Source organism: Ochlerotatus camptorhynchus, unplaced genomic scaffold (genome assembly GCF_037179485.1).
Source record: "Ochlerotatus camptorhynchus isolate MF236.1 unplaced genomic scaffold, CSIRO-AGI_Acam_v1.1 ptg000840l, whole genome shotgun sequence".
Classification (NCBI taxonomy): Eukaryota; Metazoa; Arthropoda; class Insecta; order Diptera; family Culicidae; genus Ochlerotatus; species Ochlerotatus camptorhynchus.
In genome coordinates this window covers 71074-96822 of record NW_027041300.1, presented here as the reverse complement: position 1 = coordinate 96822, position 25749 = coordinate 71074, and the positions used below count along the sequence as shown (strand labels likewise).

General features: G+C 39.5%; 2 protein-coding genes across 2 annotated transcripts; both read right to left on the bottom strand.

The window, feature by feature from the left end:
• Positions 1 to 1913: 1913 nt before the first annotated feature.
• On the bottom strand, positions 1914 to 25709 carry TppII (Tripeptidyl-peptidase II). Its single transcript, XM_065238603.1, has 9 exons — positions 25453 to 25709; positions 5493 to 6126; positions 4508 to 5431; positions 4284 to 4440; positions 3881 to 4226; positions 3709 to 3814; positions 2532 to 3645; positions 2274 to 2463; positions 1914 to 2183 (listed from the first exon to the last, which is right to left on the bottom strand). Exons 1-9 carry the CDS (start codon positions 25612 to 25614, stop codon positions 1974 to 1976), a joined length of 3843 nt encoding a protein of 1280 aa, XP_065094675.1. The 5' UTR covers positions 25615 to 25709; the 3' UTR covers positions 1914 to 1973.
• Positions 15841 to 16440, bottom strand: LOC135715275 (uncharacterized). Its single transcript, XM_065238612.1, has one exon. It carries the CDS (start codon positions 16438 to 16440, stop codon positions 15841 to 15843), a length of 600 nt encoding a protein of 199 aa, XP_065094684.1.
• Positions 25710 to 25749: the final 40 nt, after the last annotated feature.

Sequence of the window (25749 nt, the reverse complement as noted above, 5' to 3'; positions counted from 1 at the left end):
TATCACCGATATGCCCGTCCACGCCCGAAACCCATCCCCCACACAAAATCAAATAAACATGTTTCTATATGGCGGACATAAACCAGAATATGGGTATACATCTTTATTATCGCAACTACGGGTAATCATCGAAAGTACTTGCATTTTACTAAGGCACTTTTAAGCAAACTGCAATCACTTTCTCATACTCGAAATTTGCCTCGACCAACCTGGCACAACGATACGCTCTCTGATCAAAGCGCAGGGAGAAGTTACCAGAATTTTAAATGAGCCAAAACTTATCTTGCAACGTTTTATATCGACTGAATGTTTCATTTAACAAGAATACATTGGCCACACAAGCTCCGGGTACCGCCGGGAAAGTGGCCAGAATCGGAAGCAAACAAAATCATATCAAATCACATCAAAATTCAAATACCTGATCATTTGCACCGGACATGTTCCGAGTGCTCCCAGTGCAATGGAAAGGCAGGATGAACGCCTATCGCATGCGGAGGATTATGTTCAATATCTGCGAGTTTTTGGTTTTCCACCAGAAGTTCCCGACTGCGATCTAGCGTTGGTGCTATGGAAATACGGTAAAGTGAAGCGTGTCATCCGAGAAAAATTCCCAGCAAAAAGAAAGTGTTTCGAAGGTGTTATTGATGCTTCAAGGGAAATCTTGGCTTGTATTTAGACTGCCGATAATGGTGGATCGCGAGTTTATAAAATTTGTAAAAGTGGGTCGCAATCATCGAAAGTTTGAGAACCGCTGGAAACAGGCTAAAATGCTATTTCAAATTTGCGTGATTTTGTATCTGCCAGACTATGAATCTATATTAGGGATGTGATATTTATAACTAAACGTGAATATAACTGTTGAAAATCTCGATTAATGCATAGGATCTGTTATTAAATCGATCTACACAGCCAAAAAAGTTCTTAAATATTACATCGAAACTGCTGCACCCAGATCATTTCATGTACACAGTTTTTGCGAACAAATTTACATCCACGGAAATAATATTGCATCAGTTTTTACAATTACATAAATATTTGATACACCGGCATGAATTACGTCTGACCAGAGCAAACTTTTTTTGCTGTGTATAAGAAGTTAATTACAAGTACCATTCTCTCTTGTTTCTTTGTCAGTATCGAACAAGCAAAAATTGTTTCTATTTTCAAGGGTTCATTTTAATCGGTTCATAAATGCAAGATCAATCGTCTCACTACACGGTAAATCAATCTGATTGATAGTTGAATACCGTTCACTCAAATTCACAAAAGCGTAGGTCACTCATAGAATGAGTGAAAATGTTTAAGTGACATTTATACATATCTGAGTGACATTTACTCATACTTTAGTAAAAAGTATTACTCATTCTATGAGTAACCTGCGAACTTGAGTGAACGGTATTCAATTATCAGTCAGATTAATTTGCCCTGTATAGCTAGATGAACCCTCCTATGTTGGCTGGATGAGTTGCTTCGGTTTTTAGTTGTTTGAAAACAATCTTATGAAAAACAGGTAAAGGTGAATCTGAATATTTCGTGCAAAATTGTCAATATACAATCATCTTAATTTGAAATTGTAAATACTAGTCTAAACTGCCGCGTGTTTGTTTTTTTTTAACGAAGAGATGGGCTATGCAACTATATTTATTGATTTATTAAAACTAGAATCTTGATTATTCCGATTGATCACGATTATCTGTAGATCTGAAATACCACACAATGTTTTTTTTTTATACATCTACGTTCACAAAGTCAACAGCTGTGAATCGATGCACCGTTTGCAAACCGAAACCTGCAACACGTTAGTCGATCTCCTTGTTATATCTGCCTACGCAAAGCTTACGTATGCAAAGATAACGTAGCGTGACAATATAGGGCTTTCTAAAGGGCGTGTTTTGAACGCTATAAAACTAGAATAATTTGATTTTTTTTAATTAGTGTTAACCCTGATTCATACATTCCCTACCGAATTCATTTTAAAACAGTCTATATCCTTGCGGATTGGAGGTAACGATCACCTTACTCAGCAGTTGTTCGATATGAGGCCATTTCCGCTCGGAAACGATACGGGTCTGTTCTTCAACAATCTCCCGCGATAGTTTCTCTTCGTAGAGTTTACCTAGATACTTGAGCATACGACCGTACTGTTTCAGAGCGTACGCATGCCAAATCGATGATAGCAGAACCTGGCGATGGAATATGAGTGTTAATATTGCATAGATTAGTCTGAAAAGGCTTTGACTGATGTGTATTATTATATGTAGATAGTAACTTACCTTCGTGTCGGTGTATTCGATAAACTTTCCAATGTCACTGAACAATTGTTCGATATTATCAAGCTGATCGACCCCGTCGTCTCCGACCTCGTTGCTGTCTACAACCGCTTTAATGACGCGCAATTTGGACAAAGCTATTAGCTTCTTTTGAGCAGCGTCCAGCAGTTGTTGTTTTTGTTTGTCCATTTGACTGCAATGCAATAAAAGTTTATACATGAAGCAAAAGTTATAATTCCATTCGATTGGTACTACACTCACGTTTTAATTTTTGTCGCATTTAGCCTGTTGTCCGTTTTCAGTCCATAGTATGCCAATAGTGCATTTTGGTCAATTTCTTTAATTACCAAGTCTGCCAGCTCGATAATTTTGAGCAGTTTTAACTTCAGCAACGCAGCAGCATTTGTATCGTTCTTATCCAAATTGGCGGCAAATGTGAGTGGAAGATTTAACTTCAGATCGTTACTATCTAAATTTTCGATCAATGCCAGATGAGCTCCCACAAAACTGGGATTGTCTTTCAGAACGACTTTGTAGATCAGTTCGGCATTTTCGGGGTCAAGTTTTGAAATCTGTGAAACTTGATAGTCACGAAGTCCTTCACTGTATTCTTCAAGTTTACTCTTGGTTTCCTTTGGACTTCCGGTACCATTTTTCTTAACCGCTGGACCCTCGGTCAGAATGTACTGGAAGCAGTGGGTGTCGCATTTTTTGCCCAACTCATCCTTAGCATAAACAATCGTTCCTTCCAACCAGGAACACTGATTCGGGAATGAAGCTTTCTGAAGCTTTTCGTTTGAAATTGGGGCCAGATAGATTGGACGATTGACTCCCGCCGGGAAGGCGAACGTCGTTATCTTTTTTCCATTGACGATAGCTTGATTGTATGATTTGTAAATATCTACAGACAGGGTATTTGCCAGCTTGATGTTAGCCAACATATTCGTTTCTGAAATCTTTTCCAACAACTCCTTCTTCTCATGACGAACTTGCAAGCGGACGGTATAGTCACCCTTTTCCAGCTTTAAATAGGCATCGTTAGAGTAAGCATCGCCACATCCAATCATCATTTTGTTCGAATCGAAGACCATCCAAAATTGAGACTCAAATTCGCTTTCGTACAAAACGGTACTAAAGAGTGGTGCGTAGAATGCAATTTCCTGGCTTTTGTTTAAATGCAAACTGTAGTTTAATACGTTCTGGTAGATTTGGCGTCCAGGATGAATAATGTCCCTAGTGCTGAGAGGAGTAATTTTCGTTTCTGATGGTTTTAGAACCATGACGGCTGATTTGAGTGAAACTGATGGTAGTACCTCTTCGGCTGAAAGCGTGGTGAGGTCAATCCGATGAATACCGTTAGCGCTGTGCATCACATCTGTAAGGAAAAAAAAACGTTAATTCTATTCAATTTAGAAAAAAGGAATATGCATTCACTTACTTCCACTCAACGGAGAGATTCCATGGAATTTGATGGAATACTTGAGTGGAACCGTACCAAAGTTGGACCAATACTTAGCAATGCAAACTTCCAGAATGTTATCACCCTAGAAAGATATTTAGTCAAGCATTGATCAACCAATCAGTTGTTATTCCACACTTTTCCTACTCACCACACACTTGAATGGATGCACCGTCGTGGATACACTGTTTACAGGCAGAATCTTTTGTGTTTCCTGCGATTTGCAATACTTCATCGGTAGAATCTGCATCGTGTGGATCAAAAACTTTCCTCCCATGGTGTCGTTCGTATCAGTGGATATCATCTCCAGCACAGCCCAAGTGGCATATTTCGGTACCAGGAAGAAATTCCGCAGAATCGTGTTAGGTTTGCATGTTACCGCTTCGGTTTGGGTGTACTCCAACGTTTTAGGATCAATTACAATCGGTTGAACCACAGTGACGGGAATCTCAAACATAACACCCTTCTCAACGCATGAAGAATCATACGCCTTTATACTGAAATGTCAAATAGAGATCATTATGGACTCTCGAAACTACTGCAAACAGATTTACCTTGCTTTATGAACTCCAGGAGCCAATCCAGTAGGATCAACCTTCACACAAATCGTACGTTGCGAATAGCAAAGATCTAGGAAGGATCCACATTGAATCCACGATTCCGATGGAATCAATGTCAGTCTTACGTTAAAACTAATTTTATCAGCAGCGGCTGGAAATATTATCGGTAATAAGTCAGTACATTTTCATATTCCTCTCACTGCACACACTCAACTTACAAGCATATTTATCATTGAAAAATACAGGTTCAATACTGACGTTAAACTCTTCCGGCTTCATCAGTAGTCCCTGTCGGATATGGATACCCTTGGCTCCATTACTTCCTACACTGACGGAAAACCGTAGATTGTTCTCCAAGCAATCCTTGTAGGTCGTCAAATTCTCAAATGCTTTTTCCACATTCAAAAGTCCGTTTCCTTGAGCAAACTTATCGATGTAGTCAATTTTGGTGGCAGTGTTCCAAAGAGCCCGTTTAATACTAAATGCAGTAAAGTTTACATTTTTCTGCTTCAAGCCGGAAACCAACAGGGCAACCGAACCAGCAACGTGAGGTGCAGCCATACTGGTCCCATTCATCAGTTGGGCCTTGGACATCGTGAACTGAGGAACAGAAGCTATTGCAGCTCCCGGAGCGCACACCGTCACTCCAAATCCACCATCGATGCATGGATCTCGGGACGTCCAAGTGTAAACATTGCCGGGTAGCTTTTGTCTCAGTGCATATTCAGCTTCCATCATTTCGGGAGATACGTATGCACCGACACCTACGCAGCTTGGCTGACTGATATCAGGTGGAGTGCCGATAGTGCACAGGGCTGGTCCATGATTACCGGCTGAAGCAACCCACACGACGCCATATTTGTTAACTAGCTCACTCATGAGCTCACCCACCCGACCGGAGTTAGACCAATGACCATGCTCTCCATAGCTCATGTTGATCACATCAATCTTACAACCCGCCTCACATAGTTCCATAACCTTAATGATTGCTCTAACTAGGGCAGTCCCCGTCTCCATAGATCCTAATCGGCCATCACCAATCGTCAGTGACACCACCTTGGCCGCCGGAGCAACACCATCCAATTCAGAATTATCCGGATGGTAACCACAAGCAATCGATGCAACGTGGGTACCGTGACTTGCTGGTTTTTGGGAACAAATTTTTAAAATTAGCATCTCAAGAAAACTATCTTGTATACTCACAGCACATTCCTACAATCTCCAACACATCCCCTCCGTCATGAACATTAACCGATATGGAAAGAAAGTCATCCAAGTTGACCATCTCATGCGTTCTGCTGTACTCTCCAACGTGAACTGCATTCTCTAAGTCACCGTTTCCGGTAGTATCGATAACGGCCACCCATCCATCCACACTCAGAAATAGCACACAATCATACGTTGTCTTCAGATCGGTGAACTTCTTCTCACACGAACTCAAAAACTCCACCGTACTGTCCAGGTTTTCCTTGGTTAATTTTTCCTTCAGTGGCAGATTCTGTGCGTTGGGATTTTTCGCATCGAACTCCGCAACGTCCCGGCTGGTTTCGGCTATGGCTTTCTTGTGCGGTTCGTCCCAGGTTTTCAGTTTAGCATCGGCAACAATTTTTTCCCGTATGCGCGACGGATACAGATCGTGCATGCTCTTCAGTCCAACTCGATACTCACCCGAAAGGCATTTCGTCTTCATGGCGCTCGACAGACGCAGTACCCTTCCGGACAGCCCGATAATGGTTCCATCCGTTCCGTTCGCGGTAACGGATTTATTCACGTCCACATCACCGCACCCGGAGCAATCGAACCGTTCGATGACTTTGACGTCACCTCCGGGGATTGTCTGGAAGAATGAAAACAGATAAGACTCAAGAACTCAAAAGCGTGCTGCGCTGAACACTAGGTTTACAATAATTTATTTTTAAATCACATTGCCCGTTTTTTTTATTTTTTACTTGGTGAACAGTGAATTACGATTAGTAATTTCCCGATTTTTTCCCGGAGGTTTGGAAATTTTCCTGGTTGAGCGATATACATTAAAATTAAGCGTAAAACCGAAAGCCGTATGTGGGGTCAAATTTAATTCTGCGTTCAATTCTTCAACATAATGTCTATGACCTTACTCAAAATCCTTTACAGAATTTTACTATAATATTCTCAAGCATTTCCTTTGGAATCATTTCCTTTCAAAGAGTTTATTTCAATACACGGGTTTTTCCCGGATATTTTTTTTTCGGTTTACCCGATTTCTGGGTTCACTCGTTACCCTGTGAAATTCATTTCAAAATTGTTCTAGTTCTATTTAAAATTCCCTTTAATTTTCCTTAGAATTTCCATGTAATTCGCAATTGTCTTAAAATTTTGGTCAGAATTGTCATGGAGTTTTCCTCTAAATTCTCATGAATTCACTAGGAATTGTCCTTAAATTTCTCCATAAATTCTATTAAAATGCCCTTTGAGATAATCTCAGAATGCCCTAATATCTCTTTTCATAATTCCTTTGAAATTGCACCCTCAAAATTTAAATCCCTTGGTTTTTTTTGTCACGGATCATGAAATCCTCTTCATGAAATTTTCCACAGAGCTACATGAAATTCTACACCGAACTCACACAGTTGACTTGGAGTTCTAGGCCCACTCCTTAGACCCATTCTTAGACGACACATGAATACAAATTCGTAGAGTTCCCCTTGGAAATATTTTCTCTAAAATACCTTAGTGTTATTCGTAGAATTCGTTCTAAAACCTCCTCAAAATTCCCAAGGGAATAAAATTATTAAATTCTCTTAATTGTTCTTCAAAGTGACTGTATCTATCTTAAGAGATGAACTAGCCTATGGCTAAAAATCTCTCTAATAAAAAAAAAATGACTGTATCTATAAATCTAGCCGAGTCCAAGGGTCTTGAAATCTGTTCAAGGTCCAAAATCTTATTATTTTCGAAGGGAAGACAAACTGACAAAGTATATATTTTTCCCCGATTTGTCATCAAAATTCACGAGTTTTTCCTGGTTTCTTCCCAGTGACTTCGGATTCCAGACTTTTTCCCGGTTTTCCCGATTTCCCGGTTCACTGGTTAGAAAATCAGTACCCCAAAATGCCATTACTCCGAATGCTACCTGATAGGGGAAAGCGAGGCAAGACAACAATACAAACAAACATGTAGCATTTGAGGGGGAAGAGGGGGTGTTTCAGAAGTTGTGCCAGCCATGTATTAGGTATACTGAAATACGCTATGGTACATCATTTTATGGAGGGCCCCTAATTGCTCTATTGTGATCAAAAATTAATTATCTCTACACGGCTAAACAAACAATTATAGAACCTGATAAATGTTCAAACAAGTGCTTGGTATAACTTACAAATACTACAATGTACTAAATAAAGCGAAGAAATGTTTTTCATCTAAAATTAATAAAATATTGTCAGTAATGAATGCAATACTTGTAGTTCTTCTTCTTCTTCTCTGTTTTTCTTTGGCACAGCAGAAAAGCTATATCACCACCAATACTCTTTTGAGTCCCTTGGACTTTCTTCTTCTTCTTCTTCTTCTTCTTCTTCGTTGGTTTATTTACGACACATCAAACTTAGTAGTCGAGATTGACGTTCACGACCGAATTGCCGCTGTTATACCTTCCTTAGTAATGTTTATACCTTCCTTAGTGATGTTTACACTGCTTACAATATTTTTGTTATCTCCTTCAAGAACCGTGTGACATTTTTGAGTACAGTTGTATTTCTTGTAGCATATATTTCTTGGAGTGAGGTATACTTATCTAAACCATGCTTAGCTCTAGTGTTCAGGTATTTGATACAAAATAGGATCACATGCATGGCGTCTTCAACTTCATCATATAGATCGCATATGCAGTCGTCTTCTAGCTTGATTCTGTATAGTCCGTGCTTGGAGTAGTCATGTACAGCTAATATTCTGTTCAGTGTGCGTACCTCACCGTTTGCCAGTCCTAACCCATGGTGCCATGGCTTTCTCGGTATCGTGTTCTGTAGTGTGAAGAATTTTCTGCCTTTGCCCAGCTCCGACGTATAATTAACATACCATTCCTGTGACCGTAGTTCCGTTAGCTGACGGAAGTAGTTCACCGCATCGTGCTTCAGAATTTTATTAACTACCGTCGAATCCTGATTCAAAGCCGACTTGGCCAGCTGATCCGCTATTTCATTCCCACTAACATCTGCATGTTCTGGAATCCACTGAATACTGGTTCTTGTTTCATCTGCTGCTTGTAGTATTCTTTCAGCAACTTCATCCCATGTTTTGTCGTGCAGTAGGAATTATAACCGGATTTCGAATCCGTCATAATCACTGCCTTCATAATTTGATTCTTGGAAATGTACTGCAACGCAATGTAGATTGCCTCCAGCTCTGCCGACATGATCGATGCCGAGTTCTGTAGTTTCAGCGACAGTCGAAAATTCCTATGTTCGTGGTATACACCCACCCCACAGCACAGTGGTTTGAATGCTCAATATCACGAACTTTTTTATTTGCGCCTTCAATGTTGGTTTTTTCACTATGGTGTGTTCAAAAGAGTTTTTGCATAAAATAAGGCGCAAAGACTAGTGATAGGTTTTAGTTCGGAACTCCAGCACAGGCGGCGCTGCAAAATCTAACTTTTTGCATTTAAAGGGTGTCCACGATGAAATTGCCACACTATGAAATTGCTCTAACTTTTTAACCGTTGGGTAGAATTTAATGAAAATTTGGGTGGATTTAGTTCATAGTGCATTATTTACATCCTGCAAGTTTTAAAGTCCTGTGATCGAAACTCGCGGAAATGGAGTCGAAAGAACAGCTCGTGCGTGATAACATCTTGCGCATTCATCACGAGAACAAGGATCTCTCGCATCGTTCCATCGCTAAAACGTTGGGAATCGCGAATTCCACGGTGTCGCGAGTGATTAAGCGGTTCGAGGAACGGTTGACCACCGATCGGAAGCCCAGAAGTGAAGGAAAAAGTATTCCGTACAACACCAAAAATCACAACCGCGTAGTTGGGGCCTTCAACCGAAATCCGAACGCCTCCGTTAGGGATGTGGCTAAGAAGCTGCACCTAAGCCGAAGTTTTGTCCAGAAGGCCAAAACTAAGGCTGGGCTTCGAACGTTCAAGGTACAAAAGGCCCCTAATCGCGACGAGAAGCAGAACAAGTCCGCCAAAACCCGTGCCAGGAAGTTGTACCTCAACATGCTGACGAAAGTTGAATGCTGCATCATGGACGACGAAACATATGTGAAGGCCGACTTCAAACAGATCCCCGGCAACCTGTTTTTCACGGCCAAGGATAAGTTCAGCGTTCCGGAGCATGTCCGCACTCAGAAGATGTCCAAATTTGCGAAGAAATTCCTGGTTTGGCAAACCATCTGCACGTGCGGGAAGCGGAGTGCACCTTTCGTGACCCAGGACACGATGAACGGACAGGTGTACATAAAAGAGTGCCTCCAGAAGCGGCTGCTTCCTCTCCTGAAGGCCCACAACGTCCCAACAATCTTCTGGCCGGATTTGGCCTCATGCCACTACTCCAAGGACGTGCTGAAGTGGTATGCGGACAATAAGGTCAATTTCGTGCCGAAAATGTTCAACCCTCCCAACACTCCGGAGCTCCGCCCCATCGAGAAGTACTGGGCGATTATGAAGCAGCACCTTCTTAAACGACCTAAGGTAGTGATGACAGTCGAGGAACTGAAGAAAGTATGGGTTTACATGCAAAAAACGGTTGATTCACAGGTTGTGCAGAATCTTATGGCCGGGGTTAAGGCCAAGGTGCGGGCATTTGCGTATGGACTGTAAATAAAATACGAGTAAAATGGTAAAATAAGGTTTAATAGTTATTTCTCAATCCCTGAAAATTTGATGGCAATCGGATGAAAACTCGAATTTTGCGAATCAATTTTGTGTGTGGCAATTTCATCGTGGACACCCTTTACAAGATAGGTATGTGATGTCTTGAGCAAAGTTGTAGATAATTTTACTACAAAAATCTTTGCTGAACACACAAATCCTCTATATTCCTTAGTTTTTGAGATACGTAGCGTTTAATATGACTGTTCAACAAAATTTAATATTTTTCACTTTTTATAACATATTTAAAAAACTATAGGTTTTAGAAGACTATAATGTTCAACAAATATATGTATTTTATCACAATACAAAACTTAGTTCAAGACGTCCAAAAGTTATTGATTACACAGACTGAGTTATTCACAAATTTAGTAAAAATTTTTTACATATTTTGTGCCCTCACAGACAAAAATCCGGCAAAATCCGGCAGGTGAATTTTGAATAGGATGAAAGCTTGTTTAAAAGTGATCTCAAATTCCATTGAAACATTTGCCCCTTTTAGTATCCTCGTTGATTGTTTTGTATTTTTAAAAGGTCGTTCCGTAGTTCAGTGTCAGCGCGCATTTGTCAAATACTGAATCAAAGTAGGCTCAGTGATAATATAACAAAGTTTGGTCACACATTGATCGGTTTTGCAGCATTAAACGCATATTACTTAGAAAATGTGAAGGTTATTTTTTCAACATTTCCGTAGCAGATCCCAAAAGTGAGAAAAGCATGTCTATCAACAATGAAGGTAAGTACAACCATGTAGTTAATAAGGTATTCAGTGTTAATTTCCAATTCATGATATAAATGAGTTATCTATGGAAGTTATTTGTTTGTGACAATTTCAAAAATAGTTTAAATTATAAGTTATCAAATAAAATTTCAGTTGAAATCGACAGGCGAAAGCTTTTTAAACTGTGGAAAGAATTTAAGGGAAACGACATTGATAAATCAAACGTTGTGTCGAGAGAAGTTATTGACTGTTACGGCATTGAAGCATAATCAATGCCGTAACACTCAAAAACTTCCCTGGACACAAGTGGCAGCTGAAATCAACCATTTTGTGAAGGCGACATGCAAAAATTAAAAAAAAAAAACTGTGAGAAACCCACAACCGGACTATGCTTGAAAGCAGTCGTGGTTATTTTGATAGCCCCTTCAAACTACCACAGAAAGCTGTTGATCGTTTCTTTTGTACTTCTGGATCTTCCCGTCGTGGAAGAAAATCTATGGCGTTCGAAGAAAGCAGCGAGGTTGTTAAGAGACGCAAGACGTCTGCAATGCGGTCTAACTACTCAACAGATGAACGTGCATTTGCAACCCAAATGAAATTACGTGAGGATGGTAAAGAAGATGCAGCGTTCATTGTAAAACAGGCAACGCAAACAACTCCGACAATGGGTTCGGCTCTGCAGTCATCCAAAAATGGCTTTGTACCCTATTCGGAGACGGAAGCTCTTGCGTTAATATTGGATCTTAATTTATCGAAAGACCAATACGAAAAGCTTCGTAATGGAGCTCTGGATCGGAATGTGCCTTTGTATCCGTCCTACTACAAAGTGCTGCAAACTAAAAAGTGCTGTTATCCCAATACAGGGTTAGTAGTTTCGGAAACGTCTGCAGAAGTGAAACTAAAGGATCTCTTGGAGCACACGACAATGAGGATTGTTGATGCAAATGCGTGCATGCTGGAAAAGTTTAGTGATGACGAATTGGAGAAAATGATGATTAAGTGGGGATTTGATGGCACAACTGGATTAAGTGAACACAAGCAAGCACTTGACGATTATGACGGAACTAAATCCGATGCAAATATGTTTGTTACATCCATTGTGCCGATCAAATTGGAATCATATGGGAACATTTTCTGATCCTCTCATCAGCAGCCTTAGAGCATCTCGAGACAAGCCGATTAATGACCTCTGTAGTGATGCGAAATACATGCTTGATGTGGAAGAGAAAGATGAAAATGTGTTTGATAACAATATTGTGTAACCTTTGTTAATATTTTTGAAATATTCATATATACATGCATACAATGATGTATAACGTAATACGTTAAATCATTTAATTATAATATAATAATAACTAACTGAAAATTATATATTATTTTCAAGTAGACTACTGTGATGAGTATTATGGCAATTACTCTGATCAAGACCTTTTTGAAATGCAAAATAATCAACGAGGATACTAAAAGGGACAAATGTTTCAATGGAAATTGAGATCACTTTTAAACAAGCTTTCATCCTATTCAAGATTCACCTGCCGGATTTTGCCGGATTTCTGTCTGTGAGAGCACAAAGTATGTAATTTTTTTTACTAAATTTGTGAATAACTCAGCCTGTGTAATCAATACCTTTTGGACGTCTTGAACAAAGTTTTGTATTGTGATAAAATACATATATTTGTTGAACATTATAGTCTTCTAAAACCTATATTTTTTTTAATATGTTATAAAAATGAAAAAAATTAAATTTTGTTGAACAGTCATATTAAACGCTACGTTTCTCAAAAACTAAGGAATATAGAGGATTTGTGTGTTGAGCAAAGATTTTTGTAGTAAAATTATCTACAACTTTGCTCAAGACATCACATACCTATCTTGTAAGTGCAAAAAGTTAGATTTTGCAGCGCCGCCTGTGGTGGAGTTCCGAACTAAAACCTATCACTAGTCTTTGCGCCTTATTTTATGCAAAAACTCTTTTAAACACACCATAGTGAAAAAACCAACATTGAAGGCGCAAATAAAAAAGTTCGTGATATTGAGCATTCAAACCACTGTGCACAGGTTTCCTCGAATTTTGACGCATCTGTGTAAATTATCTGTCTACCTGCATATTTACCATGGATAAGACCTAGAGTCAGTTGTTTTAGAACTTTCGTTGATGTGCTATTTTTTGTCCAAACTTCGTCGTGTAACATAGTTTTTATCTCTACCGAATCCCATCGTTCCGATGATATTGTTAAGGTAGACAACTGAGTGAAAATTTTCTCGTGTTCCAAAAGAGTTTTTTCCATGTAAGTGCTTTTTTTTTGTTATCAATGTTTCCTTCCAGGTTGTCCCGCAGTTGATGCCAAACAACAGAATCATTGTAGCAATGATTGATAAGCTCCTTGCCTGCAATCAGCAGCCTTCGGAACTGTGGTGGATCCTGAGCTGCAATCGCTTGGAGTGTATTGAGTGGGGTACTCTTAGTACAACCGGTTACCTTTCGAAGACATTGATTGTTGAGGGTATCTAGGCTATTGAGGTTACTTTGGCATGCTATACTGTAGATAGTCGTTCCGTACTCGAAGAAGTTTATTACCAGTGCTTCCGCTTATCACCTTTATCATGTTGAGCCGTTCCGTTGTCCTCTGTTTCAGGTCACGGATGTGACATCCGAATGATAAAGATTTATCCAGAGTCACTCCCAAATATTTGTGGTTACGAACCGTTTCAACTATTTCGCCGTTGATAATAACTCCAAGTTCTTTGTTGTTGGCTTGGAAGATTATGCTTTTTGTTTTACTAGCATTAATAGTGAAATTCAGTTCATGAGCTTTTCCGACAAATTTGTCCATAAATTCCTGCCCTCTAAGTTGCACTTTTTTTTTTTTTTTATTATAGTCACTTTAACACTCTTGGGTCATTCGTGACCTGTCCGGGGGGTGAGATTTGAACACGTGACTTTGGCGTGAGAGGTATGGATGTTAACCACTACGCCGGGGTCGCCCCCTGCTAAGTTGCACTTCTTCAATGTTCTTGCTCTCCACGATAACTCCAAAATAATCCGCGTATTGCACTAATACAACACCTTCTACTTGTATTTGGTGCAGCTTGCTGGTGTATACGTTGAATAGCGTCGGTGATAGAATATCACCTTGGGGTAACCCATTGCTGACTGTTCTCACAATTGTTTCTGTCCCAGCCCGGAACCGTAACTTTCTATCCTTGAGGAATGCAGAGAAGTAATTAATGAATTGTCTTGGGGTGTTTTGGTTTGCCAATATTAGTTCCATTTTTTTCAACTGCACTGCATTGGATAGGTCGATGAAAATGGCCGCTGCCACTTTATTCCTCCGTTTGATTCTTAGTATTTCGTTGATTACAAAGCTTAAACAGGTGCTAGTGGACATCTTCTTGCGGAAACCGAAGGACAATACTGGTAGTATATTATGTTTTTCAATATGCTCTTGATAGTCCATGAGGACAGCTCCATTTAAAGTTTTTAGTGTGCAGTTTATCATCGATAAAGGTCTAGTTCCTTCAACCGACTCAGGATTTTTCCCTGGTTTGGGAATTGCTATTATTTTAATAGATTTCAAATCCACTGGGAACCTTCCAGTTTTCCAGATGTCGTTCAATTCCCGAATTATTAGGTTTTGAACTTCGTGAGGTAGTGATTTCATTATTTCATAACTGATCCCATCAGGCCCTGGAGCTGACGAGCGTTTTTTCCGCTGCAAAAAGTTGTCCAATTTTTCTCTCGTCATTATTTCGTTGTTGTTTTGGTATTGCAGTCCTTTGATGCTAGATGCTTCCTCATATGGAAAGTGTTTATTCAAAAATTGCTGTGCCAGGTTTCTGTCTTCGTGTTCGGTTTCTGTCTGTGAGGTCCTTTGACTTCTTTTTTCGTCCGGTGAGTCTTCGAATGTCGTTCCAGATAATTTTCGACGGTATACTTGGATCAATTGATTTTACAAATTTTTCAAAGCTTTCTTCGGAATATTTCTTTTTTAATCTGATGAAATTGCATTCCGCTTTCTTGAACTCAATCAGTTCCGCCATACCGCTTGTCCTGTTGAAAATGGCTCTGGCTTCCTTTTTGTGGAGCCAGGCTTGTTCAACTTCGTCACACCACCAATGTTTTGGTATGTGCATGTTCTTCTGCTTTGCGTTTTTTGTAATGATTCTAACTCTTGATTGTAGATCGTTCATGTTCTCTATCTCTTCTATTTGTAATTTACTCAGCTCTTCCTTAACTTTTTTCTGATTAATGAAAAAACCAGTAGGTTTGTTGGCTTTTCCCACATAGACTGTTATTAGAGCCAAGTGTCGACTGACTCCTGTGCCAAAATCCAATACCGTCATATTCAGAACTTGATAGATTGCAGGTGTCGCCAGTACCAGGTCAATCGCCGATGGTTTCTTGTGTAGTTCCGCTGGAATGAAAGTAGCTTCTCCTTGGTTCAGTAGCAGGAAGTTATACTCGTTGACTAGGTCCATTACAACCGCACCCTTGGGATCCGAGTTGTTAGGGTCCCATGCAAAATGATGAGAGTTAAAGTCTCCACCAAAAACTACTTTGGGAAAACTTTTGATCTTCTCGAAGATTTGTTTAAGGCTATTATTCATATCGTTCGTACTAATGCTAGGAGATATATAAATTGAAACGACTACTAGATCTATGCTAAGTATTTCTCTTGCTAAACATTGTATGTGATCAAATTTAGGGATTTGTATTTCTCTTGATTTGTATCGTTTGTCTATTAGGATGGCGGTTCCTCCATAACCATCCACTCTAGAGTTAAGGTAAGTATGATAATTCGTTATTCTGTATTTAGTTTTTTCTAACTCTAATTTGCTCCAAGTTTCAGATAATAAAGCTACTTCTTATTGTTCTTGTATTAATATTCTGCATAATTCATCCTTGTTCTTTTGCATACTTTGAATATTACATTGAAATATTGTAAAATTGGTACTCATTGTCACTTACGGTTCGTCACCTATCGATTCCCTCTCGTCTTGCCACGGTACATCTGACTGTGAGCGTGATGATCTCGCTGTTTGGCCGAACTTTTCCTGACCGCTGGTCCGGTGCTTCTTGAATTTGTTTTGTAGAGTTGTTCGTTCAACAACTGTTGTCGTTGCTTCTCGAACTGAGCTGCAAATCGTTCAAACTCTGACACTGAATACCTATTGAACAGCGCGACGCCTGTCTGCTCAACAGGTTTGTCAGTTTTCTGCTTCTTGTCCGCGTAGATTGTGACGGAATCTGCAATGTTCACATCCTTCATGGCTCTCTTGTTCTTCTGCGGCTGCGGTTTGTACTGGTTCTGATCCTTTGTTTTGTACTTTCCTGCTACCATGGCAGCAAAGCTCTCGGCTGGCGTTGGTGACTCCGACAGTTCCTCCAGCAAATCGTAACGATTCTGTGTGAAGATTGGGCTCAGTTCCTTTGCTTCAAGATACGTCATGTTGGATTTCGCCATGATTGTTTTGATGTTCCTCTGTTTGTTCCATTCGGGGCAGTTGGGGTCTGTGGTTTTGTGCTTCTTCTTGCAGTACAGGCACAACTTTTTGTTGTTGCAATCTCCCAAATCCATGCCTCATGTTGTTGCGCGCAAACTGCGTATCGCTTCTTCGATCTGCAGGAATCCGTTTTGTGTCCGTATCGCAGACAGTTGCCGCATAGGACCGGTTTGTTGATGAATGACATGACTCGATTGTTACAGCAGTACAGCATGACCACTGCCCACAATTTGTTCGTACGGAAAGTTACGCTGATCCTGTTACTTGGTAGCTTCTGATTGTCGACATAGCGCTGTAAGCGGTAAACATTCATAATGGGCACCTCGCATGACATGTTTTCCATAATTTCAGCATCCGTCATGTCTGCCGGCACCCCGGCGATGACTCTCGTTACTGACAGGAAACTTTTTGGTACGTAGAACATGTAGTTGCATTCTTTCATAGTTTTATCTCCTTGCAGACGGTTGGCAATGCTTAGGTTCCTGACAAATACCAGAAGTTTCTTCAGTCCCATTGGACGCATGTTGATGATATTGTCCTTGTAGTCCTTTGTTTTGCTCAGCAGTTTTCCAAGCGTCAGCTTGTTGATACGGATCGTGCCTTCCTTGTCGTCGAGTAGCTCTACAATCAGCCGAAACGGCCCGACATCGTTTTGGCGGTATTCGTAGACTTCGTGAGTTTTCTGCTTGTTCCCGCTGCCTCCCGTATCGGGGGGCGGATCCCCTGTCGGCATGGTTGAGGTTATGTTACTCGCTCAGCAGCGAATAACAATTACACTGATTTCCGTTTCAGTCCACTGATAAACTGTTGGTTAATGTTACTGCTTCCACAAAAAGCGAATATTTCGCGCTTTACCTCTCTTTTCTGAACGAATTTAAACAAAAAATGGAATATTTTTGTCAAAAATGACTTGCAAATTTATTCACCTTTCCATATGTACCGTTGGATTTGATAAATAGTCACAAATTGATGAGATATCAAGAGCAAATTTTCATTACGTCGAATGTAACAAAGGTAAACAAAGTCGAGCTATCAGTGTCAATCGATTCTCCTGCTATTACACTATATACTGTCTGAATATAGGATCAAATCCCATTTTTAAATTTATTTACCAGTCAAATTGCTTTTTGACGTAATCACCTTTCGATCAAAATAGTTTTCGATGTTACTTAAGTCACCCAATTTCTATGGAGATGCCGTTTGACTTAAGTAACAGCGCTGAGAAACCCGTGAAAAGTGTACGTTCGTCGTTTCGCTTTCTCATTATTAAAGTGAATAAATCGAACTGTTTGTTGCTAAGATGATTTCGGTGGTCCTACACACTTAATCTAGCTCGGTAAAATCTCCAAAAGCCGATTACCTCGGCATTCTCTTTTGCTGATATCTCTGCAAAATATCTGTTTGTTAGCTGACAGCTCAGCAAAATGTTATTTGTTAGCTGAGTCTCGGCAATTGTTTTACTGAATATCAGTAAAATAAATTGCAGAATTACTCGGCTGTTGGAATCTCGGCGAAAATATTTAAGTGTGTAAAATGATGAATACACACTAAGATTTTGTTTTCGTGTTCGGTAAATTTTACCGAAATCAGAACAGCTGAACGTTCGGTAAAACTTTGAACTTCATTTTACAGGCTATTGAACTTGAAAATAATTTCAAAACATGTTCAACCTTGTTTAAATGATAAAATCTTGTCATTTTAGTGGAGATTTAGTTTCGAAGTAGCTGAAAAGCAATTGAATTGAATTGCATAAATTTTACCGAATAGCTCAGCTGTTCAGATTTCGGTAAAAATTACCGAAGCCGGTGATAATTTCTAAGTGTGTAGGCTGCACGTAAGGAGACGTAATTAATAATTCTCCCGAATATCCTGGTAAATACACTTTGACTTAAGTAACAATAGGGGCCACCAAACGACGTATAATAACTTTTGACTCAAAAACCAGTGTTTTTTAGCATGAAAGCTAGCGATTTGCATTTGTATGATTAAAACCCTGCTAAATATGTTGAACATTGCTATCACTATGAGATTATATGTGTTTACTTGGAAATAGGAATAACTTTTCAGCCATCAAAACAAAACTTTATTTTTCTCGGATTGGTGCGAATGTTACTTACGACATAATGAAAATTTGCTCTTGATTGTCTAAAATCTAGCACTGCTTCTTGATTCTTAATTCGTTCTATGAGTTTCAATTCCGTCCTAACGCATTGAAACGCCATTAGATTTTCTTCGTCCTACGGATAAACGTAGAAAAAGGGGATTCGCTAGGAGCGCTTCTTTTGTTTTGAGAACAATGAGCGTAAATAATCATACAATGAGCTCTAACAGGGTTTATGTTGTAGCTAATGAACTAGCGCATCGGAACAAACCTATTATTGATTTGTGCACGGTGAAATCATTGATATTATTGATCTTTTCTGAACGAACGGAAATGGGCGATTACGATGAAGTAGAGCCAACAATCAATACGAAACTAACGATTTTAAATTGGCTCACCTCTTTAGTAGCCTATTGGTCCCAAGCAAACGATTAACGTACCCTATTCTAGTTGAAATTCTATTACTACACTATGTTTGTTTTGATTCGCTATGAATGTTTGACAGATAACATCAGGGGTGTGTGGATTCATGCAGAACATGCAGGGGTGAGTGAAATAGCTTGGGACTGCTTGGGACCGTTGTTCTGGTACTGAGTGAGCCAAAAATAATAATGATTTTCTTCGGGACCCAGTGGTCTTAGAGTTACCTCTATGGTAGAGCTCTACCGTACACTTATTTGTCTTCAAGAAAAAATTTTACTTTTCACTTCCAATAACCAAAAAACGTGTGCTTTATAACAATGGCGGCAAACGAATGACTTGTAGTTCACTGGCTGTGGGAACAACCATGTTTATAAAGTGTTCCAAAAGACGTTTCTCAGTGGAACTGACAGCTATAAATCTAGAGTGTGAGTGATCTGGTGTTTATGGTGCTGAATGTAAACATAAACAAAGCAGAAATTCATATGAGAACAAACTGCCAGCTCTACTGTGATCTGTCAAAAGTTCTTGGTAAATAAAAAAGTCAGCTGATCGCAACTGTCTCGTGGACAGACTTATTTACTTAGCTTGTTTGGTACCCCGCTTGACATTTCGATTGGTAGTTTATGCTTCACTCTAGGCGGGGCTCTTATTATAACATTAAAGCCCAAGCGCAATGACAGCGGAAGCGGAACGGCAGCGGCAGTGGAAAAGCCCGATCAGAGTAAGCCTACTTGTCGGATTGAAAACAAGTTAGAACCAAATCGACTTCGACTAGGCAGCTTGATGTCATTTGTGACAACTGTCAAACTTTCCGTTTCCGTTCCGCTTCCGCCCACATTGCGTTTGGGCTTTAACTCTGGTTCAACCAGGCCAGTGACAAGGCCTATACCAACAGCAGCGTTTGACAGTAGACAGCATGTCCCGGGCGAGGTCCCGGGCTCAAATCGTTTATTTTGCTGTGCTGGGCCCGCTGTCACGGTAAAATATGTTGCCTACGCGCCTGCCACTGGGCTGGGTTCAACGGATGGGTAATGAGGGAACATTTAAGTTTAAAACGATTTAAAGTATTCTAATGCAACATTCAACATTAACTCTAGTGTCTGTTCACGGTTAATGCACTGGGTCTCAAGGTCGGCTTACTACTGGGCAAGAGTGTTGATAAAAATCATTTCTTTTACACTCAACTTGTTGAAAATGAAGACAACCTTAACAGATAGAAAAACTACCTGCATGAATTTGAATTGAGGGGATTAGAAGTAAAGGGGTGTAACTGACTTTGATCGATTCTCTTCACCCGACTTTCTCTTTCGTTAATACTTCAGCTGCAAACACATTCCTTGATTCGTGTGCCATTCTGGATGCTAGATGAGAACCTCCTTTATCAAACTATGTGGCAGAAATAGCGCAAAATCTGTTCATAAGGCTGTGGCTATCAAAAGAGAACGTCGATGAAGAGAATCGATCAAAGTCACTTACACCTTTTCCTTCTAACCCCCTCAATTTAGTCACAACAACATTCTCTTGATCAAGGCAACCTCTGAGTATCGAAGTCAACATTTCGACAGTGAGCATGCATAAGGGCGTATACGCGATGATCGATTCTCTTCATCGATTTTTTCTTTGCATTGCTACAGCTAAGCGAAACAATTTTCTAGAATTTGTTCAATGCATAGTTGTAACAGGTTGTATTGACTATCAAAATCAACAGCAAACCTAGCAGCAAACGCACCGAGAAACATTACATCTAGCAAGTTATTAACAAAAGAGAAAATTGACGAAGAGAATCGATCATCGCATTTACGCCCTTTTTCATGCTCACTGTCGATTTGTTTTTTTATTCAGTTCGTGGCTACACGGAGAAAAAATACTACCAAAAATTTGAGTTCTTTTTACTTAATATTGAGTTCAGTCCTAGGTTCAGCCTCTCACTTGCACTCTTTATTGTTGTCAAAAAAGGAACGAGAGATTCAACCCAACGATACAGTTTAGCCGAAGAAGTTAGTTTTGAGTAAATTGCATATTCTTTAATTTACGCGAATTAAACCTAATTTTGGGTAGAATATACTTAAGAATAGCGATTTACTCAAATTTGGGTTATTGGGCTGAACCCCGCAATTGAGGGAAAAGTACTTAATTTTGGGTAGTTTTTCATCTCCGTGTAGATGTTCATTATCGCCTCTGTTGTTGTCAATATTAATATTCCTCTTCATCTTGGTGGGGACGAGAGTGGGGATGATTTTGAGGATCAAATGCAAAATATGATTCACGGATACAAATTTTGTTCATTTAAAACAAAAATATAAATGTTTATACTCTAAACATATGAATTATTCAAAGTAAATTGAAAGCATGTTTAAAACTAAAATATTTATGTTTAAATTAAATTCAAAAGCATGTTTATTTCAACAATATAGGATTTGGGTAAACGGTTTTTAGCGTATCATGCCTTTTTTTATTTCCTTTTTGGTATACATTCGGAAAAAGTAGCCCCACCTTTGCTCAACTCAACAAAAAACGGCCCGAAAGTTGCAAAACTCGTGCAAAACCGAAGATGGATCCGGAAACCAGCTCGGCGGAACCCCACAGTATCAACTTCAGTTTCTCATGCCGATCCCTATATCATCCTCCTCCACACGTGACTTCGAAAGGACAACGAAAATTCCAAATGGATTTTGAATCCATTCCGGATCCTCCCTCCGATACCGAATGTATAAAGAAACCGACTAGTGGCAGAACAAAACGACGCTAATATAACAAATTTTCACCGGTTCCACTGAACTGGAACCCCCGGACACCCACTACGACGGGTCCCCGCATCCCGGCTCAAAACCCTAATACCCACAGGTCACCCTTAATCGCAGGGTGAAAGAGCAGGAATTTAGATGCCCTGCCCGAAGATCTTTTTTTTTTATTTCTTTGCAATACGTGTTATCTTGCTTTACCCTGCACTCAACCATTAAAATAATTTCAAAATATTTATATATTTATTTTTGTTCGCATAGCTGTCAAACCAAACAAAAACAAATACGTTTGTTTTCAACACGGATATTTTTAAAATAAACGTAACATTATTTTTATTTTAAACATTAATTTAACATGACTTCAAACATGGAATACGTTTGAAATCAACCTAATTTATTTTTGTGGCTAGAACAAACTGAGTTTACGTTTAAATTTACCTCAAATATTTTTGTTTCGACGATAGTTTTTTCTGCGTGTTATTTTCAATTTTTCACAAATATAGCGCTGAAGAACGTGTCATGTTGGTTTTTTCACACAGATCGATGCAAAATTATTACCTCATGCTGAATTTATGATAATATCGAGGTTTTGGGGTCGACAATATCCACAAACGAAGATTTTCAAAACAAACGCAATTCATCTACACTGGGTCAACGGCGCCGGTGGTGTAGTGGTAAGCGTGATTACCTCTCACCCCAGCAGGCCTGGGTTCAATCCCAGTCGGCGCCGCCGGGATGTTCTGAGGCATAACATCTCTGATCACGCCTTCCTTCGGATGGGAAGTAAAGCCGTTGGTCCCCGGTTCATGAGTTGATGGGTCGATAGGTAGGGTCCAGGTGTGGGAGCTGCCTTCCTGGCACGTCGGTAGCATTGGTGCTCAGCACGGAAAACAAGATCGACGGAAAAAACAAACCAAAGGAAAAAAAAAAAAAAAAAAATCTACACTGGGTTGAAGCGCTACTCCTTGCATGTGATGGATGTGATGGTAAATGATAAAACAGAAACTGACGTGCAGAATACTGTCACCTGATAAGAGTTATGGGAACAATGCAAGTGTGGTTCAAGATGGAAAGCTTTTATTAAGGAAAACTATTGTTTGGGAGCAGGATTGCTTCCACTAACTTGCTATAAAAATGTTTTTCGGAATTATGAAATCATTAGACGATGTAGTACTTGTAAATAACAAGAAAAGGCCAAACCAATTTCGCTTGCAGAGCGTTACAATGAGCGATCTTATGACTCTGGAGCGTTCACTCAGAGTGAGCGCTCACGAATCGTAAAATCGCTGATTGCGACGCACTGAAAGCATTATTGACACGTTTTATGTGTCAAACGCATACTTAACGATCTCTTCTTGTAACTTACAAGTACTAATTATCATTATAACATCTAATGATTGTAAACAAACAGAAAATACGCGCCAAATGCTCTTAGGCTCTGAACAATTCGCCGGATTTTTAAACTTTTGGTTAAAATTTGACAGATGGAAAGTTATCGATTAACTCAGCTATCCGAGCGTGGTTATTTCTGACAGACAAGAAATTAAATTTTAACAACAGTGGCTGAGTTCTGCTCGAAAACCGATCGATCGATAATACAGGGATTTTCGAACATAAGAAATAACTTTCGAAATGTCACTTTTAACCATGAATTAAATTTAACTCGGCAAATGGTTCACAGCCTTAAGGTGATACGATCCAGCGTCCATAATTCACAGGCACTTGCATTGCCACTTCGAGTTTTCTAGGGAGTGAATAATCTCAGACACTACTGCGATTTAAGGCATCAAATAAGCATCATCATACACATGGGGAAGCAGTTTTATTATTGTATGTTCCCCTAGAAAATGTGATGTGGCATCAGAGGCTGGGCCTTTGGATCGTATCGCCTTAACTTCAAATCTGAGGGTGCAACACATCTAAATCTCAATTTTAGATGGTCGGAAGCTCTCACGTTAGCGAATCAATCTACGAAAAATCTTTTTTCATCTCTTTCATCTAATTCCATTTACACGCATCGCTCTATAATTTTTTGTAGAAAATCTTTAAAATCTTCATCAACTATCTACTAAGCGTGCGCGCATCTCAATAAAGTCACCCCCCTTGCTTCAAATATAGCGATCGCAACTTTTCCGAAATGGAATTCATTGTATATTTTATTCATTAAACCCCGCAGAACATTCTTCCAGATTTATCAAATTTTGTCAGGCGCACTATCATTGAAATCGATACTGCACCTTCTAAATGTGAATCTAAACGAACTGAATAACGTCTAAACTATACGTTTTACAGCCAAGGTATATAAACACCTACTTAGAGATCAAAGTTTTGCTGTAAACTATGATTTGGCATGGAAACTAGTGAAAACTTGCATCCATATTTTGGTGCAAGTCAGTTAACTTTTATTTATATATTTTTTACGATTATTTTAGGCACCCACTATCTCCAGAGAAGTTATTCTGTAGACTTTGCAGAAGCCATACAAAATTTGGGTTTGAAGTAGATTTAAAAATTTTTGGTGATTTATAAGCGATCAAACTTATGAGTCAAAAAGGCATGTTTTCACGAAAGTGCATTGGGCCAGGTTCTGTTATGATCAAATGAGCTGAGTCACAGAGTCTATTGGGGTACATAGGAAGTAAATTTTTGGTGGGAAGCAAACATCTGAAATCATTGCGAAAAAATGGGACAGCCTGCTTGACACACTTGATCCCTTGCGACACTCCTTTTTCTCGCAATCCAGAAGGGAGTTTTTCCAGGCAATTTGCTACAAAGTTTCGTCTAGTTATAACCTGTTATAACAAGTTATGCTGCCATTTGTGTCAGTTTGAGGAACGTATATATATTTTGAAAGCAGTTCTTATGTTTTCATTATCTAATCGGCCGATTAAACCAGGTAGGTTTCTCATAGACTGAGTAAAATTTACCTAGATTTTGCAGGAAGAAATTGTCGAATATGAGGAAAATTGAGAGAGGTTTCACTTAGTCATTTCTTGCCGAGATTCAGCAAAATTTATGTTTGTTAGCTGAGATCTCGGCAAAATTCCCGTTGAATCTCGGCTATGTGGAGCAATAAGAGCGCAAATGAATACAAGGCCGATAATAAAGGATCAGTAATGGCTAACTAGTCACATGCAGACTACATGTTCGACATTGGAAGGGATAGGTGGGTGGTTGGCTGTTTTTAGTTCGCCAATAATGCTGCAAAATGACTCTAAAGTTTTGTTCATATTAGCTTGTTTTGTTTATTTTCGATCGGAGACCCGCGAGGGCTTTCGACGATTTCGTGGCAGCCAGTGTACCAAAATAGTAATGTTTCACTGGTTCCGGAAATACGGCCGGAACAAATTCCAGTGATTACGGGCCAATGCATATTTGACACAGTTAATATTCTTTTATGTGTATGCTACGTTATCTACGTAACGTTATCGATAACAAAATCCAAAAAAAAAATGCTAAATTCTAATATTGATTGTAGCTGTGTGATAGATCATTTAAAGGATTAATCAAGATACGGGTCGATAATGCGAGTACCGAGTTAGTTGAGAAGGTTGAGAACAATTATTTTATTATCGGTTTTGATAAGATAGAATCATTCAGTTTTACCAGGAAATAAAAAAGAAAGGCACCTTGATAGGAAAGTAGTATAGCTCAAGCGTAAGACGATGAGTTGCCAAAACAATGTCAATTTTTATAACCTCCTTCCCTGTACTGTGTCTGCATTAAAACCTACGCATGTAGACGATCATCAACCCACCAAGCATTTCCCGAGGAAAAGATAAGGTGAGAAAAAAAATCCGTGCTGAAAATCTCCATCTTACCTCCAGTCCTTTCGCCCGTGGATCAACTCCCGAGTCCAGAATTGCTATCGTCACATTCTTTCCATTGAAGTCCGGATACTTCCGGATGAAGTTGAGCGCTCCGGTCTCATTCTTCGGCACCAAGGAACCAGCAGGAAACTTTACGTCGATGGCACTTTCCATTTTCTTGATTTTCGTGATACTTTCTGTTGCTATTGCTGCTGAAGTGCGACTTTGACAGATTGGCTGGACGGACAACGAACGACAAACATATGCACAAAAAGCAGAGGAAGAGATTGGTTTTTGGTCCGTCGGCAA